Here is a 19,264-nt window from a genome sequence, read left to right on the forward strand (position 1 = left end):
CACAGCAGTTAAAAAGTGGTAGAATGGGAGGTAGATCTGCTATCACAGGAAAAAAAGACACTTCTCAGACATGGCTAAATGACAAATGTAAGCTTGCAGGCCAATACATATGGTATAATTCCATTTATGTAAAAAGCAAAACATGTTTATGTATGTAAGGTTGTAAGAAAAAGGTCTGGAAATGATAGCAGTGGATGTCTCTGGGGAAGGAAGTTGGAGTGAGAGTAGGTGGAGAAGCAAAGAAATTCTTTTTTTCGTTCTACTCTGGTATTTTGCTTGAAATTTTCTTATACAAATGCATTTACATATTTTTAAAAACATATTCTTTGCATTTACATACTTTAACAAAAGTATGTTATTTTTCAGTTTTTTTAAATGAGGGAAATGGTCCAAAACAGACTTCCAAACTTTTTTCTCTAACAGACTCTAATGTGGAATCCACACAGAATGATAGCTAACTTATTTTGAACATTCACTGTGACCCACACTGTTCTAGGTGTATTTTCCTAAAATCACTCACTTTACTTCAACTATAAGAGGTAGGTGCTCTATTCATTTGAACTTACCTGAGGCCACATAGCTTATATATAAATATAGGAAAACTGAGCTACTGTCATTGAAGAAGGAGAGTAAGAGCACAGATTGGGCCTAGAGTCCATTCACTTGTTTACCCCTCTACTGTCTTCTGTAGTCCCCACCCTTCCAATCCTAAAATTCTGGGATTTCAATGGGATCCTGTCTGTCCCCCCTACTCCCAACCCCCAAGACCTGCCTTAGAGTGGGCGCATCAGGAGTTAGTCCCTCCAGGCACTAGGCTTAAAGAGTAGAGGCAGCAGCTCTCAGTTTTAAGGCAAGACCATAAGATTCTACCTATTCAGTGCCGCTTATGACTTTATTAAAATAAGATACAGCTGAACCACAAGGCACTTTCTGTACTTAAAAGTAGAAATATGTGTGTAATATACACATACTGGTATATATACACACTTCTCTGTCAACTCTTTTCTACTTATTTTATTTATTTTTAAAATCTTCACTGTTGAAAATATTACAGATGCTCCCCTTTTTCTTCCATTGACTCCTTATAGCCCACCCTGCCCCAGGCAATTGTGGTATTGTGGGAAAAATGGGCCACAACACCCATGAAAATGCCCTTAAAGACAGTGCAAGTCACAGAAGGAAGTGCATACCAGCAATGACATTGAAAGAAACCTGTCTCTCTCCCGCGAAGTAGGTGGTTGACTTCAACCCCACCTTGATTTCCTCATGTTGGCTCTCCTCTCCGCCCTAGCCAAGCCATGCTTCTGGCCTGGTTTCAAGCAGAAACCAGGGTTCAGCCCTACAGAGACGTGTTTGGGGGCAAAGAAGCTTAAGCACTGGGCACAGGTCCCAGCTGGGAGTGTCCCCTAAGGTCCTATGTTCCAGGCTGACTGTTAACCTACTGAGGGAGGAGAGGGCCTCTCTCCACATTCACCCACATTCACCCCCTCTGCCAGGACCAAGGTCCTGAACTGCAGCCTTCTGTCCTGGCAAATGCTGTGCTCTGGCGTGGGGGCTGGTCAAACTAGGAGCACTTGAATCTTTTTCATTCATCTCTTCCTTTTTGGTAGAGCATAAGGTAATTTAGCTAACTGTATGGGAAATGGGTCCCAACAAAGGATGCTTAAAAAACATTTGAGCCAGATACCTGTTTTCAGATATTCTTCCCCTTCTCTGACTAGATTACTTTATGGTGATTTTGCTTTTACATTTAGGGAGCTACAGGATTACAGAGGAACAAATGGCCCTGTTGTATCAGATGACCAGGATAGCCTGTAAGCTTGGGGTGGTCCCACGACATTTCAGGCCTCGCTTGTGCTAGGAAATGTTCCAAAGGTCAAAACAGCCAGAGTAACGTGGGCAGAGAAGGCCCCTCTCATCAAGGTGCGGATATGGAACCAAATAAACACACACAGACCGTGAAAAGCTGGCAGGAGCTGTGTGCAAGTTTGTGGAGACAGTGCTTTTTTTGTAGAAAACCAATATAGGGATGTCAAAATGGCAGGCTGACTGTTAACCTACTGAGGGAGGAGAGGGCCTCTCTCCACATTCACCCACATTCACCCCCTCTGCCAGGACCAAGGTCCTGAACTGCAGCCTTCTGTCCTGGCAAATGCTGTGCTCTGGCGTGGGGGCTGGTCAAACTAGGAGCACTTGAATCTTTTTCACTCATCTCTTCCTTTTTGGTCTTCTGTTTTTGAAATTTTCTGGCATAATAGATTTATAAATTCTCCTCCAGTTCAGTTGTTTTCCCTCCTATCAAGTTTGCAGAGAGTTTTGGGCTACAAATTCTTGGCCAGGAAATCCTGCGCAACTATGAGCTCTTTATTCACCCCTCGGTTGGTTAGAGTCTCCACAGACTTCTCCAAATCATTCAACTTCTTGAAGTCAAACTCTTCCCCTTGATCACCTCCATTCTAGTTATCATTCTGCATTCCAGGGCCTGACAATGACTGCTCCGTCCCCATAAGGATTTTTCCTTAAAGACTAGTTTCTAGAAAGGCAACAGAACTCCTGTGTGCTCTTTCTTGGAGAATCAGTTCTCGCAGCCTGCCATGGGAAGATGTGAAGGTAGTGCTTCTTGCCGTAGGTCATGTTCACTTTGAGCTTGGTCCTGCATCACCTTGCCATGGACCAAGTAAGGCGACACCTTCACCTGTAGCAGAGATCCGGGACAGTCAGTGCTGGAAGGAGCCTGGCCTGGGCTGAGCCAGGGGTTCCAAATGGCCTGACCCCTAGTCTAGCTGTTGGCACCCCTCCTGAAGACCTGCCATTCCTTGTCTCTTTACCTCCTTCCCATGCTGCCTTGCTCCTGGGATATACCAGATGTGTGGGGTTTTTTGTGTTTGTTGATGGCCACAAAAATGGCCACCTTTTTATTTCAGGGTATCAGAATAAACTACAAAATGAACCAGAATATAGCTTGATAATCTTTAATATGCCCAATTTCATAGAAAGTTAGTGAATTCCTTGGAAGGTTATGGAGGAGGTGAGAAGTCAGCCAAGGAGCCAGTTGACCAGAGATGCTCCCAAGCCCACCCCCCTTGATTGATTGACAGTAAAACAATGAGGGTGAGTTTGAGGGGTGAGGAGCTCACCTGGAAAGATCTGCCACCAAAGAGCTCCTTCTGAGATGAGTGTGATGATTCGTCTTTAGCTCTTTTTGGACAGATGTGACTTTGACATCTGATAGAAACGCAGACTGAAAAAAAATTTAAGGACAGGGCTTTTTTTTGTTGTTGTTCTAGCCCAGTGGTCAGCAAACCTCGGCTTACCGCTCCATTGACTAATGAGTTTGCCGACCACTGGACTAGACTAAATGTTACCGTGTACTAGTTGGGAGCTGTGAGGATTAGGCAATTGTGGCATATTGTGTGCAAAGAGGTAAAGGGTAGTATATGACAGTGGTCGGCAAACTCAGCTAGCCCTAACAAGTTTTTAACGCCCTGTGCTGTCACTATTACTGAAAGAAGTGAGCTGCCACTGTGTTTTGCTAATTGCCTCAACTCCTGACCCTTGAGGAGGGATTCAAAATAATTTGTAATAGTCTTGAAATTAAAAGCAAATGTCTCGGTGTGAATTACTAGTGACTTGATGATTATTAGGGACTTGATGATAATTAGTGACTTGATGATTAGACTCACGATAAACACTATATTCAGCCTCCATAAAAGCAGAGTAGGTCGGGTTAAGTTGTTATAAGTGGCACACTGAATTTGGAAAGAATTTTAAATGAAATTAAAATTTTTCCCACTTAATGCAGCTGCATTTCTCCTTTTCTTTGCCATTGCATAAATTGCCTTTCTGAATAGAATTGTCCTTTGGCTTATAGAGGTCATTTTAATATACATTTATATTTGCCCAGTTTTAAAAAGTACATTATAAATATAGAAGCTGTAGGTGTAATTTTTGACCATGCTGTTTGAGCATAAGAGTATTTGCAAAAGGTTCCCGACTTATAAAAGCCCACACAGAGTGACTTAGCCTCCAGCTCAGGCTTCCAACACCAAACACCTGCGTTAGGGAGCGTGTGAGAGAGGAGGGGGCAGGGCTCTGCAGTTCTGCCCAAGAGCAGGGACTTCTGTCAGAACAAGGAAATAGCGCTCCCTTACCCAATCATGAAATCAATAAAATATATATATTTTTTTAAAAAGAGAGAGAGAGAGAACATTTGGAAATTATAGGCAAGAATGAAAAGGCAGACAAAATGTCATTTCTTTTCCCATCAAACAGATGAGAATTGGGGTGTGTTCATTCTATACATTTTACACAATTGAAATTCCACTTTTTAAATACATTTTTTCCCTCTGCTTATTTTATTTTTAAAATTGAATACAATTCATATAACAAAATTTCATATAAGTCTCACCATTAAAAATATACAATTCCTTTTTTTATTTTTTAGCATATTCACAAGATTGTGCCACGATTCCAACTATCCAATTCCAGGATATTTTCATTGTCCCAAAAGAACACACCCCACCCCAAGCAATCACTTCCAATTTCCTCCTTCCCCCCAACTCCAGCCAACTACTAATCTATTTTCCGTCCTTATGGGTCTGTCTATTCTAGACTTTTCATATAAAGGGAATCATCACTGTGGTCTCTGTGCCTGGCTTCCTCCACTTAGCATAGTGTTTTTAAGGTCCATCCATTGTGTAGCACATATCAGCGCTTCCGTCTTTTTTTATGGCTGAATAACATTCTATTATATGGATATGCATTTTGTTTAGCCATTTGCCAGCTAATGGACATTTGAGTTGTGTCTGTTTGTTGGCTGTTATAATGCTGTGAACATTTGTGATTTGTGTACTAACTCTTGTGAGAACATATGTTTTCAGTTCTCTTGGAAATATATCTGAGAGTGGAATTGCCGGGTTACATGGTAACTCTGTGTTTAACTTTTGAGGAACTGCCAAATTGTTTTCCACAGCAGCTGCACCATTTTGCATTCCCACCAATGTAGGAGAGTATTGATTTTTCCACATCCTCGCCAGAATGTGCTGTTTTCTGTTTTGTTTTGTTTTTTAATTACAGTTATCCTCACGGTGTAAAGTAATATCTCATTGTGGTTTTGATTTGCATTTTCTTAACAAGTAATGATGTTGAATATTTTTTTCATGTGCTTATTGGCCATTTTAATATACCTTATAGAGAAATGTCTATTTTAAGTTTTTTGCTCATTTTTAAATTGTCTTTTTATTATTGAGTTTTAGGAGTTGTTTTTTTTTTTTAATATATTCTAGATATATTTATGTATTCATGTGCTTTATCATGGCCAGTATATGATTTGCAAATATTTTCTCCCATTCTGTGGGTTGTTTTGTGCATTAATTTCATGCACTGGGCCTCTAATTGCATATAATCCTGCAGTGAACATAAGGATGCATATATCTTTTGGAAATAGTATTTTCTTTTCTTTGGATAGATACCCATAAGTGGAATTGCTGGGTCATATGGTAGTTCTATTTTTTATTTTTATTTTTTGGGGGAAGCTCCTTACTGTTTTCCATAGTGGCTAAAAACTGATGTCAGAGAGTTTACTGCCTCTGTTTTCTTCTAGGAATCCAAGGTCATAAACATTTACTTATGCTTCATTCTAAGAGTTTTTTAGTTTTAGCTCCTTTTATTTAGATCCCAATCCATTTTAAGGTAATTTTTATACGTGATATATAAATATAATTTTATATTCTACTTTTCCTCATGTCATATCCTAAGTGTTTTCTCAATCACTCTGCAATACTTTGCTGTATAAATGGTTCATAATTTCCCGTATTATCCCTTAGGTGCTTTTCACTTTTATAAATAAGGCCACAGTGAACATTTTTGTGAACAAGTCTGTTCACATTTCAGATTATTCTCTTATGGTACAAGTGAATTATGGGATCAGAAGCCAGGAGCATTTTCAAGTTTAAGCTAGCCTGTGTTTTAAACTGCTTTCTGTTTTCTTGTCTCTTTTGAGTGCACCTGCTTAGTCTCTCCCATTGCTGAGTCTTGATATTAGTGATGGTTTATTAAGAATCAGAAGAAGTAGAATCTCTGTAGGCTAGAAGAGATTAATGGGGGGAGAAGGAGGACCTATGTAATACTTTAAACAATAAAGATTTTTTTTAAAAAATCTTTATTGTTTAATACATGAGCACCATGCAATGCACTCTTTCAGTCTTCACTCTTTTAGTGCATTGCATGGTGCTCATGTACTGATGCCTAATTTAAAGGGCTAATAACTCTGCCAGAAAAGACAAGACGATCTAAAAAATGTTTTGTTTTGTTTTTTGTTAGAATATAATACTTGCTTCCACTCCTAAGTGTATACCCAAGAGACTTTAAAATGTTCATGTTCGCCGAAACCGGTTTGGCTCAGTGAATAGAGCATCAGCCTGTGGCCTGGAAGGTCCCAGGTTCGATTCGGTCAAGGGCATGTACCTTGGTTGTGCGCACATCCCCAGTAGGGGGTGTGCAGGAGGCAGCTGATCGATGTTTCTAACTCTCTATCCCCCTCTCTTCCTCTCTGTGAAAAGTCAATAAAATATATATATATATTTTTTTTTTTTTTAAATGTTCATGTTCATATGAATACTTGTACATGAATGTTTACACAGTACTATTCATAGTAACCAAAAGGTAGAAACAACACAGATATCTTTTAATGGACAGATGGATAAACAAAATGTGATATAGCCACACAATGGAATATTATTCAGCCCAACACATAGTTCAACATGGATGAACCTTGAAAACACTACATTAAGTGAAAGAAGCCAGACATAATAGGTCACCTATATGATACCATTTATATGAAATCTCCAGAATAGACAAATCCGTAAAGCTAGATAAGTAATTGCCAGGGATTGGGGGAAGGAGAAGATCAGGAAGTGACAACTAATAGATAGGGGTTTCTTCTGGGGTGAAAAGTGTTCTGGAATTAGATAGTGTGATGGTGGTACAGCCTTGTGAATATACTAAAAACCACTAAATTAAAATGGTGGATTGTATGCTAATTATATCGCAATTTTAAAATATTGAGGGTTTTAGAAAATACTCTCTGATTTAGTTATAAATCATCTTCACACTCCAGTTAATTTATCTATGAGAGAGAGAGAGAGAAATAATGCTGTTAAAGCTCAAACAGAATAAAATATTTAAAAAGAACTATCTCTTCTCAATTACTCTAAATCCCTCTCTTGAGAAATGTTCACTGTTTAATAGTTTGGGTTATATTTTTGAGACTTTCTTACAAGTGCACACACATACACAAGGTTTTTTTGCTTTGTTTACAGAAAGTAGAAAATGTTCCCAAGGTGTCTGAAGAACATTTTATTAAGCGTTTCTCATCCGATCAAAATGTGTTCAAAATGTTTTTCACGGTCCCTCTTTGTGGAGGGCCTTGGAAAAAGATGAAAAATTGAATATCACAGATGCTTATGGAGAAAGAAACCTTTACATAACTAACTATCCCAATGTGAGAAACGAACGTGGTGAAACCACGAGGGGAGCCCAGCAATATTAAACCAGGTGTGCACAGTGCTGTGTTCACAGCCATAGCTGAAGCCTCCAGACCATCTCTTCAAGGACAAATTAGGATTTGGGTTGGAGTAAAATATTTACAAAATAAGAATTGCAGAAATTACAGAACTTTCATTTCTTTTATTTTTTTGTTTATTGATTTTAGAGAGAGAGAGAAAGGGAAAAAGAGAGGAAGGAAGAGGGACAGAGAACCAGAAACATCAATGAGAGAGAATCATCGACCAGCTGCCTCCTGCACACCCCCCAATGGGGATGTGCCCGCAGCCAATGTACCTGCCCTTGACCAGAATCAAACCTAGGACCCTTCAGTCTGCAGACCTACTCTCTTATCCACTCTGCCAAACCGGCCTCAGCCATTAGTTGCTTCTTGTGTGTGCCCTGACTGGGAATCGAACCCACAACCATGGCATATAGGGTGATGCTCTAACCAACTAAGCTACCTGCCCAGGGCCTGGAATGCTCATAACTGAATGTTTTCTCCTCCAGGGAAAGTAACAGATTAGTCTTAAGTTTCAGAGTTCCTTCTTTGATAATTTGAAGTGTCCAGCCAGGGCCTCAGAAAGATGAAGGTTCTGCCTCCCCAGCAGTAAATTAGACAATCTGACTGTCCTGCGGCCCTTGTGGTTTTGGAGGTGTTGGGAATCCCCTGTGGTTTAATTAGTAAGAATCCACTATATGAAGAATTTTTTCTTTCCTGTGTGGACTTAACATCAGCTCTCACAGCATAAAATAATGAAATCAGAACGGGGAACAAAAACACACAAAAGAAGAAAAAAAATGAATTCTCTTAAAATTGGAAAGTTATTCATTTCTTGACAAATTTTTGGTTTCATTTAGCAGCCCCAGAGCTCATGGAATATGTCATTTGAGTTATTTAAAATCTAAACCCAAGCTTGTAATTCTCTATGGTTTACAGCAGCTGCAAAGCGAGAATGAGAAGTGCGGTCTGGTTGGCTCTGACAACAGGGCTCATGCACAGAAGGCTGAGTTGTGGGCTGATTGCTCTCTGCAGAGGCTTGCCCCTTCATCACAGCACATTAATCTGAGCCCTGGTGTGGCTTTCCCAATAGCAGGAGTCTGGACCCGCCCTCGGGGCTTTGCACCGCCACATTTACCAGCCGGGTAGTGGTTCCTGTGGTACTCTGGGGCTCTGATGGAGACTAGGGAAGAAGGAGGGAAACTCGGTGGTCCTGTGCCTTGTAATTTGACGGGCCCGTCGCTTTCATTTCCTGGAGAAATCTCAAAGAGACAAAACAGTCGGGGCAGGATCTCACTTGTGATTAAAAGGAGTCATTTTTACAAGACTTCTTGGCCCTGGGCTCCCATTTCTTCCTCTTCGGAGAGTTGCTTCATCCAGAGAAACACAACCACCTTTCTGCCTTATTTAGTTGCCCGCCCCCATGAAACGCTAATGAACACGCACTGAGGCTTCCCTCTGCATCAGGCGATGTGTGAAGCAGCGTTACATGCATAGCTCATGCTTTACATACAGTATCTCGTTTAGGCCTCATGACAGCTCTGTGCAGCGGGTATTTCTTTTTTTATTTTATTATTTTTTTAATATATTTTATTGATTTTTCACAGAGAGGAAAGGAAAGGGATAGAGAGCTAGAAACATCAATGAGAGAGAATCATCGATCAGCTGCCTCCTGCACATCCCCCACTGGGGATGTGCCCGCAACCAATGTACATGCCCTTGACCGGAATCGAACCCGGGACCTTTCAGTCCGCAGACCGACGCTCTACCACTGAGCCAAACCGGTTTCGGCTGCAGCGGATATTTCTATCCCTTCACATTCCTTATAGAAGAACTGGGGCTTGGAGAAGTTTAGCAACGTACCCAAGTGATAGAGGCTGGACTCAAACCCAGGGTTTGTTACTCAGTTCATGGTAACACCAGCCACGCAGTTGCTCAGGACAAGAATGATCCTAGATTCCTTCTTTTCCTTCACCCTCACATACACTCTCAACAAGTCCTCTGGACCTTATCTCCTACATATGTCCCAAATCTGGCCACCTTTTTTTTGTCTCCACAGCGCCAGCTTCGTCTTCTCCCACATGGGCCCTTGCCCAGAACACTGCAGCAGCCTCTTAAGCTGGTCTTCTTTTCCATCCCAGTTCATAATGTTGAAATGACATTTTTAAAATCTAAATCAGAGCCTATCATTTCTTTGTTTAAAACTCGCGCTCACTGCCCAATTGCCATAAGAAAAACGTAACGTTTACCATGGCCCAGGAAAGGCTATGTGCTTGAGCTCCTGCTGCCTCTCTCATCTCATGCCCTGTCTTCCTCCCTGTCCCTCAGACTCAACAAGCTCCTTCCAGTCTTTGCACCAGGTCCCCCGGCGGAGAATGCTCTTCCCCAGGTCTTTGATTGGCTCCTTCTTATTCAGGTTTCTGCTCAACCATCACTCCTCCAAAAGACCTTTTCTGATCACCCCAGCCCACCCCGTTCCTAAGTTTTATTTTTATCACTGCCTCCCTTCCTTTTCCGTCTTATTCAGGGTTGTATTTCTAGTGCCTAGAAGAGTACCTGGAACAGAGTTCAGGGGTCTTCAAACTACGGCCCGCGGGCCACATGCGGCCCGCAGAGGTGTCTGATCCGGCCCGCCAGGTTTTTTGAGCAGTGAGCGCAGCCGAGGTGTTACAGTAGGAATTAGTAGTTCATATAGTCCGGCCCTCCAGCTCTCTGAGGGACCGTGATCTGGCCCCCACTTTAAAAAGTTTGAGGACCCCTGGAGTAGATGCTCAGTCCATACTGCTGAATGAACGGCAAACAGAAGCTATTCCATGCCTGGAAAGCTCTGGCACCCCTACCTCACTCCTCCTGTCCCCTTCACGTATTTAACTCTGGAGCATCCTTCAGTTCTGGCTCCAACATTTCCTTGGGGAAGTTTTCTGTGACCCTGTGTTACACCCTTTAATAGAAACCTATACTTTTCCTGCATGGCCCTCATCACACGTTTTTGTGATTATTTTATTAAGGTCCATCTTCCTCGCCTGACCATAAGCTCCATGAGGGCAGCGGGCGCCCAGCATATGGCACATCCATTTGTTAGTGGGTGAATGAAGGAATGAATCGTTTTTTTGCAACATCGTGGTCCACACTTGACACATCTGTGCCGCAAATGAATGAGGAAGAAGTCCCTTAGTGCCTATGACTCCCTCAGGAATCCCATCGGGATGTTAATAGAGACAGACGGTGGGGATAGGAAAGAAATCTTGGGACTCTTCCGACCCATAACACTGAGCAAGTGGCCCATGTTCTCCTGCCCCAAATGCCTTTTCAGTGCTGCCTTTACGTCTTACATCTATCCACAGACACTCCCGTGAGAGTGGAGCCCAGGAGCGCCCGCAGTTCACTTCACCGATGTCCACTTTTTGTCATTAATTCCAGTAAAGCATTGTTTTTTAAAATGAGGCTCACCTGTGTATAATTTTGATCTGTTATTGTCAACCCTGGTAGACCAAACAACAGATGAGTATTGTTTAGTTCAAAAATTCAAATCCTTGTTTTATCACTGAATGGTTTTGAACAAAGCTTTTCACTTCAATTACTGACTTGCTCTCCACATGTCCAAAGGGCCAAAAGGCTCAGAGCATAAAGATTCAGCTCAACAGTGTGACCCCAAAACCCCCTGCGGAGCCGGTGGGATCAGGAATCCAACGCTAGTTACTCATTTATCTTGTTGAAGCTCAGGCTTCATGGATTTCCTTTCTCACCATTCCTCTTTCCCTACACTACTAACAACCCTTACAGAGATAACTAAAGCTTAGAAATATTGTTTTCAAAGAAACATTTCTGCCAAAACCGGTTTGGCTCAGTGGATAGAGTGTCGGTCTGTGGACTGAAAGGTCCCAGATTCGATTCCGGTCAAGGGCATGTACCTTGGTTGTGGGCGCATCCCTGGTAGGGGGTGTGCAGGAGGCAGCTGGTCAATGTTTCTCTCTCATCGATGTTTCTAGCTCTCTATCCCTCTTCCTTCCTCTCTGTAAAAAAAAAATAATAATAAAATAAAATAAAAATCAATAAAATATATATTTTTTAAAAAGAAAAATTTCTTCCTAAAAATAGCCTAATTCTAAAAAAGAAACTTAAATAGCTTTTACTTTATAGGATACATATTTTTTTTTTCTGTATCAGGCAAGGAAGTCAAAGTTCTGATTGTGTACATTTGAAATATTTGCTTAGTTGTTAGACCATATTGTTTCTCAGCAGGATACCACAAAAGCCATTATCCTACTAATGATTACCTTGAGCTAATGCATTAATCACAAGGCTTTCTTCATATGCTGAAGCTCTGTCTAACTGCGATAGCATCCAAGTGTTATGGCCAAGAATTTTGTAGTTTATGTGAGTGTAAGCAGAATTGTCTTGAAGTCTAAACCAGACACAGACACAGGTGTGGTTTCTTCCTCTTCTTCTTTTTTTCTTTTTTTGGTAATATTTTTAGCTGATATCCTGGCACTTGACAGAGTCATTCACACTATAGTCCATCTGCTGTCCCTCTTGGCTCAGGGAATTGTTCATTTCTCCATTAATATATGCTAAAATGTCACATTAGAAACTCCTTCTCCACCTGGATTTTTTTTTTTTTTTAACCCTCACCTAAGGATATGTTTATTGATTTGAGAGAGAGAGGAAGGGAGAAAGAGAGGAACATCAATCAGTTGCCTCCTGTACATGCTCCCACCGACCAGGGATGGAACCTGCACACTAGGTATGTGCGGAGCCTAAACCTTTTTGGTGTATGGGACAGGACTCCAACCAGCTGACCCACATGGCTGGGGCTGTACCCGGCTTCTTGTCTCCAGAGAGCCACTCCTTGCCCCTTCTCATCCCCAGCACCAGCCAATTTCCTTTATCCTGCTTGTCTACTTAGTTCCCTCTCTGCTAGAACTCCCAGCTCCCTGGCATAAACATCTCAAGGTCGGATTTGTAAAAAATTCCAAAGAGCTGCCTTGATTCTGTCGTTGCGCTGGAATTACCACCATTAAGGTCTCTTATATGTATTGTGTGCTTCCCAGGCGGGACTTTTAGTTTGCATCCTGAAGGATAAGTAAGAGTTTTAGCCAGATTGGGTTGGATTGGGATGGGGTTGGGTGGGCAATAAGGTTTCAAGAAGGTGGGAAACAGTGTGAAGGCTTAAAGGTGAGCATGTGGTCATGTTGCCTTAGTTCTTGCTCATTAGGTCAGATTTCATGATTTGGCTCTTGGGGAGACATGGAAAAAGCCATGGGGAGAGCTCAGAAGATGCCTGTCTCTTATATCTTAACAGAAAAAACTCGAGTCTCCACCCCTATCTACCAATCCCTTCCTGGAAGATGAGTCAACACCAGAGATGGAAGAACTGGCCATGGAGAAAGGAGATTTAGATCAAGTAAGTCTGGTTTGCACTTCCACTTGCATCCTACCTAGTGCTTGTTCCTGAAAATGGGTCTGCTCACTCTACATATGATCCTCTGGCTGTCGACCACATTCAGAGATTACAGCTTTGGTGGTCTTTACAGAGAGCCATCATCTGAAAGTGTATTTAGAAAACTGAGTGAAACAGCAGCCCTTCCTGCCCCGCCTCTCTGCTCCCAAAAGTCTCACCACCGGAATTAGCCACACACACAAGCTTAATGAGCCCATGAGGTGGGGCAGCAGAATTCTGGCCCCTCAGTTATCATCTCCTGAACTTGTCAGCTCAGCTTCCGGTTGCTCTCTGATCTGGTCCGGTGAGGACATGAGAGGCCGGAAGGTCCTCAGCAGGGTTAGCGCCATCCGCTGGGGCGGCCCCCGCGCAGGGTGAGCCGGTCGCTGGAGGCCTGGAAACATCACGGTGACCCAGTGGCGTATTTGGAGTTACTTTTCCCAGAACGCTAGCACTTTCATTTCCTTCGGATTTTTCTATCCAACTCTAAATTTCCTCTCTCTTCGTTCTACAAGAACTGTGTTTTTGTTTCACTGCCATTTTATGACAAGAAGGGTTTAGAGCAATAAATCAGAACTTTTTCTGCCTGGATTAGTGATCCTTCCTTTTAATTTTCTACCTTTGGCTTCTAAAGAATTATTTTAAGAGTATTGGTTTGGTCCAGACATCAGCAAAGGAAGGCTGGCTAGGAAGACTAGCTCTGGGAAGCCTAGCCACACTGCAGCTCACCCTGTATTTCCAGCATGGCGAGGGCCGTGTGCAATCCTGGCAGGAGCCAGGAGGGCAGAATTTCCAGGGGCTGTTCTGAAGTGATGCAATAAAATGTGTCTGGTCCATTGATTAAATCATTATAACAAAATGGATACCTCACATTTTTATGGTGCTTTATAGTTTAAAAGCCTTTCACATGCTTTATTTCATTTTATCTTCACAGTGCCCGTCTCTCGTTTTATATGACTTTATATGAGCTGCAATGCCTGCAGCTCCGAAAGGTTAAGTGACTTGCCGGGGTTGCCTAGTCTGGAAGTGAAGGAGCTAGGACTGGAAGCCAGGCCTAGAAGTCAGAGACTAGGATTCCTTTCTTGGCACTTTTATTACCCTGTGATGTCTCAATGAAAAGTAGAGGACATAGGAATTATTCCCATGAATAAAAATGAATGAATAAAACTGAAGGGTACCTTCAGGCTGTATCCCAGAGATCTATAGGATTAAATGAAATTGATTTAAAGCCATCCTATCAGCCAGCGTGGGGAGGAATACAAGATTTCTGGTAACATTTTGGGAGGAAGGACCGGATGGGAAGGAGGAAGCTGTATGCAGAACTCATTCTTCTGGCGTATCTCCTCCACCCACCCTGGGTGCCATGTCGCCCAGTGCTGGTGGCTGCCATTGTCATGTCCAGGACTGTGTGGTTGAATACTCAGCTCTAGTGCTGCTGTGAAAAGTTATCCCTTTAGCTAGTCATCTCTGGATGTGATTAAACTGGATTAGGATACAACTCCCCATTTCCTACAAAATAAAACCCGATTTTTATTATTTCTTATGAAACTTTTTGCTCATTCCGGAAGCTCAAAGTTATTGTAATAATGACCAAGACCTGCTCATTCTACGGACAGAGAACACAGACTCATGTGGTAAAGCAGAGTCCTGTGGTAGGGAAAGTGCCAGTCTGGTCTGTCATCTGACCACATGACCTTCAGTAGATTTTTAAAATAGATATATTTTTATGGATTTTAGAGAGGGAGAGGGAGAGAGAGATATAGATACATCAATGATGAGAGAGAATCATTGATCGGCTGGCTGCCTCCTTCACGCCCCACACTGGGGATGGAGCCTGCAACCCGGGCATGTGCCCTGACGGGGAACCGAACTATGACCTAGTTCATAGGTTAATGCTTAACCACTGAGCTAGATTTTTACTTTCTCCAGACTTCCCTGGTCTCTTGATCTTTAGAAAGAGCTAATTGCTTTCAGACTGCTTCCCGAGGGCCCCCATCAGGTATCACTGTGGGGAGTTGGGAGGAGACCAAGTCACCTCCAAACAAAGGAGTCCTTTTATGAGCCACTTTTATCGTGGACTTCCAGGTGAAATTTCCTTTGATCCAGGGGTTTAATGTGTTTAAAAATAAAGTACTAAAAAATCCCCAGACTAGATTATCCACTTGCAATTTCACAGCCTATTGCTTCTTAGTAATAAAACTTACACACCAGTGATGAATGCCTCCTCACATATCGTCCCCGACCTTGCAGGCCTCGCCAGCACTTGTCTTGCTTGTGATTGATTAAGTGGGAGCGCCAGGATCTTCCTCCTCGCAGCCGCTTCCTGTGGCTTCCAGTTGGGTGCACAGAGCCCGTGGAGTACTGGGGAGGAAGTCCACAGTTTGCTGTGGCGAGCTTAGCCGGAGGCGGTGGGGGAAGGTTACCCTGGGTCACCCAGCCCACTGGGGCACTGCAGTCAGTGGACAGTGTGCCCCCATGGTAAGGCTCATTGCTGCTCACTGCCACCGTTCAGGTCATGGTGAAGGGAGAATGAACTTGAAAAGAGGCATTTAGTTCGAACAGTCTGTTGCCAGCATATTCCGAATGATAAAAATAAAATGGCATATGAAAAGAGAATGAGGATACTCAAAGTCTAAAAGAAAGAGGCAGAAGAAATAAGGAATTTCTGGTTAAAAATGTCCCCTTCTGGTGATCCGAGCAGTAAGACTTAATCTGTTTACATTGGATAGTAATAAAAGGAAATGGGGCCAGCTGCAGACCTCCTTACTGTGACAACAGTAACCTTTTATTATTCCATCAAACTCCAGGAGGAAATAGCTTCCACATCTGCAGCTTTTGGACAGAATTCACACACTCAGAAAGCCAGCCTGCGTGCTACTGCTAAATGACTTAGTGGATGCTTTGAGCCGAGAACCAACCCTTTGGGGAGCTGGACGGTGCAAAAGGAGACACCAGCTTAGGCTGAAATTCCAGCTCCTATTATCTAAATGTGAGCACAGCCATGGGCAGGAGGCAGCCCCGTGGAAAGAAAGGAGAGTTCAGGCCGTCTCTCCTATTGTTCTCTTCCTCCCATCTCACACTGAGAGCGCTGCAAGGGGACCGAGCGCTGTGGTGGCAGGTCTCTGTTCTCACTGCCAGGAGCGGCATTAGTGGGCAGAGGCTGGGCAGAGCAGATCGCCTGCGGGTGGGGTGGGGACGCCCGCTCGGTCTGATTATGCCGCTCTCCGAGTGCCAAATTCAGAGTGTGCTGTGGGGCCCGTCCAGCCCAGGGCCCGAGGAAGGCTGGTCGGGATGAGTGTGCTGGTGTAGCCATTTTCTTTCATCATTTAGAATCTGTATTTTTTACCGAATGGCTTCTTCAGACTTAGAGATTTTTATCATGTCATCTTCATGCATGCATAAAAAGGAACACAAGCCAAAAATAGAGTAAGATATTCCTAAAACTTCTTCACATTCAGAGTCCATCTCTCTTCTCTCTTCTGAACCACTTTTTATTTTTATTTATTTATTTAATATATTTTATTGATTTTTTTTACAGAGAGGAAAGGAGAGGGAGAGAGAGTCAGAAACATCGATGAGAGAGGAACATCGACCAGCTGCCTCCTGCACACTCCCCACCAGGGATGTGCCCGCAACCAATGTACATGCCCTTGACCGTAATTGAACCTGGGACCCTTCAGTCCGTAGACCAACGCTCTATCCACTGAGCCAAACTAGTTTCGGCCTGAACCACTTTTTAAAAACCTTTTTTTGGGGATAATTTATATACATTCACAAGAAGTTGCAGAGAACCCATGTACCCATCTCCCAGCCTCCCCCAGTGGTGACAGTGTTATATAACACAGGGCATTATCAAAACTGGGGAATTGATCTTACCCCCTTGTTTGCACAGGCATGGGTTTCTGTATGCTCCCACACATCAGTGTCCTCTGTGCCATCCAGAAGGTTGGCGGGGGCCATTTCTTCAGACTGCTCCCCAGCTGTCTCGGGGATGTTCTACCAGGCCATTGGTACCCATCTCCCATGTCTTCTATTTTATTTCACTTAAAAAAAATGTCAAAGTTAGAGAAAGGTTTTAAGAATATTACAAGGAACTCTTAAAATCTTTCACCTTGGTTCACTGGTTGTTAACATTTACTTTGATCACTTCCTCCCCGCTCCTCCTCTCTCTCTCCCTCCCTAACCTCCCCCCATCACTCTTTCAGAACAACTTGTTAGTTTGCATATATCATGCCCTTTACCTCTATAGATTTCAGTATGTATTTCTTAAGAAGAAAGACATCCACTTAAATTACCACAGCTCAAAATCAGAAATTTTCTTTTAAAATATGTTTTTATTGATTTCAGAGAGGAAAGGTGTGGCGGGGAGAGAGAGAGAGAGAGAGAAATATCAGTGAGAGCGAATCATTGGCTGCCTCCTGCACTGGGGGTTGAGTCTGCAACCCGGGCAGGTACCCTGACCAGGAATCAAACTGTGACCTCATAGTTCATAGGTCCACGCTCAACTATTGAACCACCTAGCCGGCTGGAACTCCTTTTCTTCCTTTCTTTCTTTCTTAATATTTTTTTATTAATTTTTTACAGAGAGGAAAGGAGAGGGATAGAGGTCTGAAACATTGATGAGGGAGAAACATCGATTCAGCTGCCTCCTGCACACTCCCCACTGGGGATGTGCCCGAAACCAAGGCACATGTCCTTGATCGGAATCGAACTTGGGACCCTTGAGTCCACAGGCCAATGCTCTATCCATTGAGCCAAACTGATTAGGGCTGGAACTCCTTTTTTTTAGGTATAAATAATAGTAAAAATTCCTACATTGAGGTTTGTGTGGAGTAGGTGAGATATTACTTTGTATTAAAGTGCCTGGTTCATAATAACAATTAGTAAAAAGAGGCAATCAAAATTAGATCATGTAAAAGCACTTTTATAACTTTTAAAGCACTATAAATATAAATGCTGTTATTAGCTAGGATTTAAATTTTCAAAACATCAGTTGGATGATGAATCACTTCCAAATTGAAAATGCATGTATTATCAAAGTAGCAGTAAATTTTCACCATACTAAGCAAGTAAATGTTCTAACAAAGCCAGCTTATTGTTCACAAGTTGGCATGAATTACAATGCAGGATGTAGACCCAGTTTAGTTACTTTTTTGTTGTTGTTGTTAATTTGCACCGGAGGATATTCTTCCATTGATATTTTTAGAGAGAGTGGGGGGAGGGGGGGAGACCGAGAGAGAAACATCGATGTGAGATAGACACGTCGATTTGGTTGCCTCCTGCATGCATGCCGAAGGGGGGCCAGGGGTGGAGCCTGCAACGCAGGTACATGCCCTTGACAGGACTTGAACCCAGAACCCTTCGGTCCACAGGCCAAAACTATCCACTGAGCCAAACCAGCTTGGGCCAGTTTAGTGACATTGAGTGCTGCTTATCTATAGTTAGGAGTGAACTTGGAAGGGACATTTACTTTGAAACTGCTTGAAATTTTTCAAAGACAACTCAAGTATAGGGTTTCTTTTTTCTTCTTTTCTTGTCTTTTTTTCTTTGCAGCCAAAGAAGCCTAAAGCCCCAGACAACCCATTCCATGGCATTGTTTCCAAGTGTTTTGAGCCTCATCTCTACGTGTATATTGAGTCCCAGGACAAGTGAGTGGTGAACAGTTGGCTGTTTTCTATTGCATTTCCCCCTCCTCTGGTTGTGGTTGGGCTTCCCAAGGTCACAGCTCTTTCCCGAGGCGGAAGGAAGGACTTGGCCCGCCCCTGACCCTCCCAGGAAACCTGTTAAGGATATTTTTATATCTCTTGAATGTTATCATTTATTGTGTCTATAAATCTCAGAAGCCTGATTTTGACTCTAATAAGGTCCCAAATGGATCCCAACATCCCCTTCCCCCTGGGCACCAAGCCCTTGCATAGCTGTATGTGTCAGCCCGCGGGCTTTACAGTGTCAGGCGCTGGCAAACAGAGAAAGACAGCCTAATCTCTAATGTATATGTTCTCAAGTACAATTTGTTTAACTTTTCATTTTGAAGTAATTTAGACTTATAAAAAAGTTACAAAAATTCTCAGAGACCCTTCCCCCAGAGAATGTTAACATTTTTCATATCCATAGTTATCAAAATCAGGAGGGTAACATTGTCCCACGAATGCCCTTTTTCTGGTTCAAGATCCAGTTATGCATTTAGTTGTCAAGATCTTAAATTTCCTTCAATCTTGAATGGTTCCTCAGTCTTTTTGTTACCTTCCTGACCTTGACACTTTTAGAGAGTATCGAGCAGT

The 19,264-nt window shown here is 42.7% G+C and overlaps 1 protein-coding gene across 1 annotated transcript in view; it reads left to right on the top strand.

Moving 5' to 3' along the window:
- VPS53 (VPS53 subunit of GARP complex) overlaps nt 1-19,264 on the top strand; it is a 138,000-nt gene that overhangs the window by 59,720 nt on the left and 59,016 nt on the right. The window contains exons 12-13 of the mRNA XM_084862898.1: nt 12,846-12,947; nt 18,537-18,631. Coding sequence (XP_084719024.1) covers nt 12,846-12,947; nt 18,537-18,631 — 197 coding nt within the window. The remainder of the gene's footprint in view (nt 1-12,845; nt 12,948-18,536; nt 18,632-19,264) is intronic.

This window comes from Pipistrellus hanaki, assembly GCF_964339955.1.
Source record: "Pipistrellus hanaki genome assembly, chromosome: 16".
Taxonomy (NCBI): Eukaryota; Metazoa; Chordata; class Mammalia; order Chiroptera; family Vespertilionidae; genus Pipistrellus; species Pipistrellus hanaki.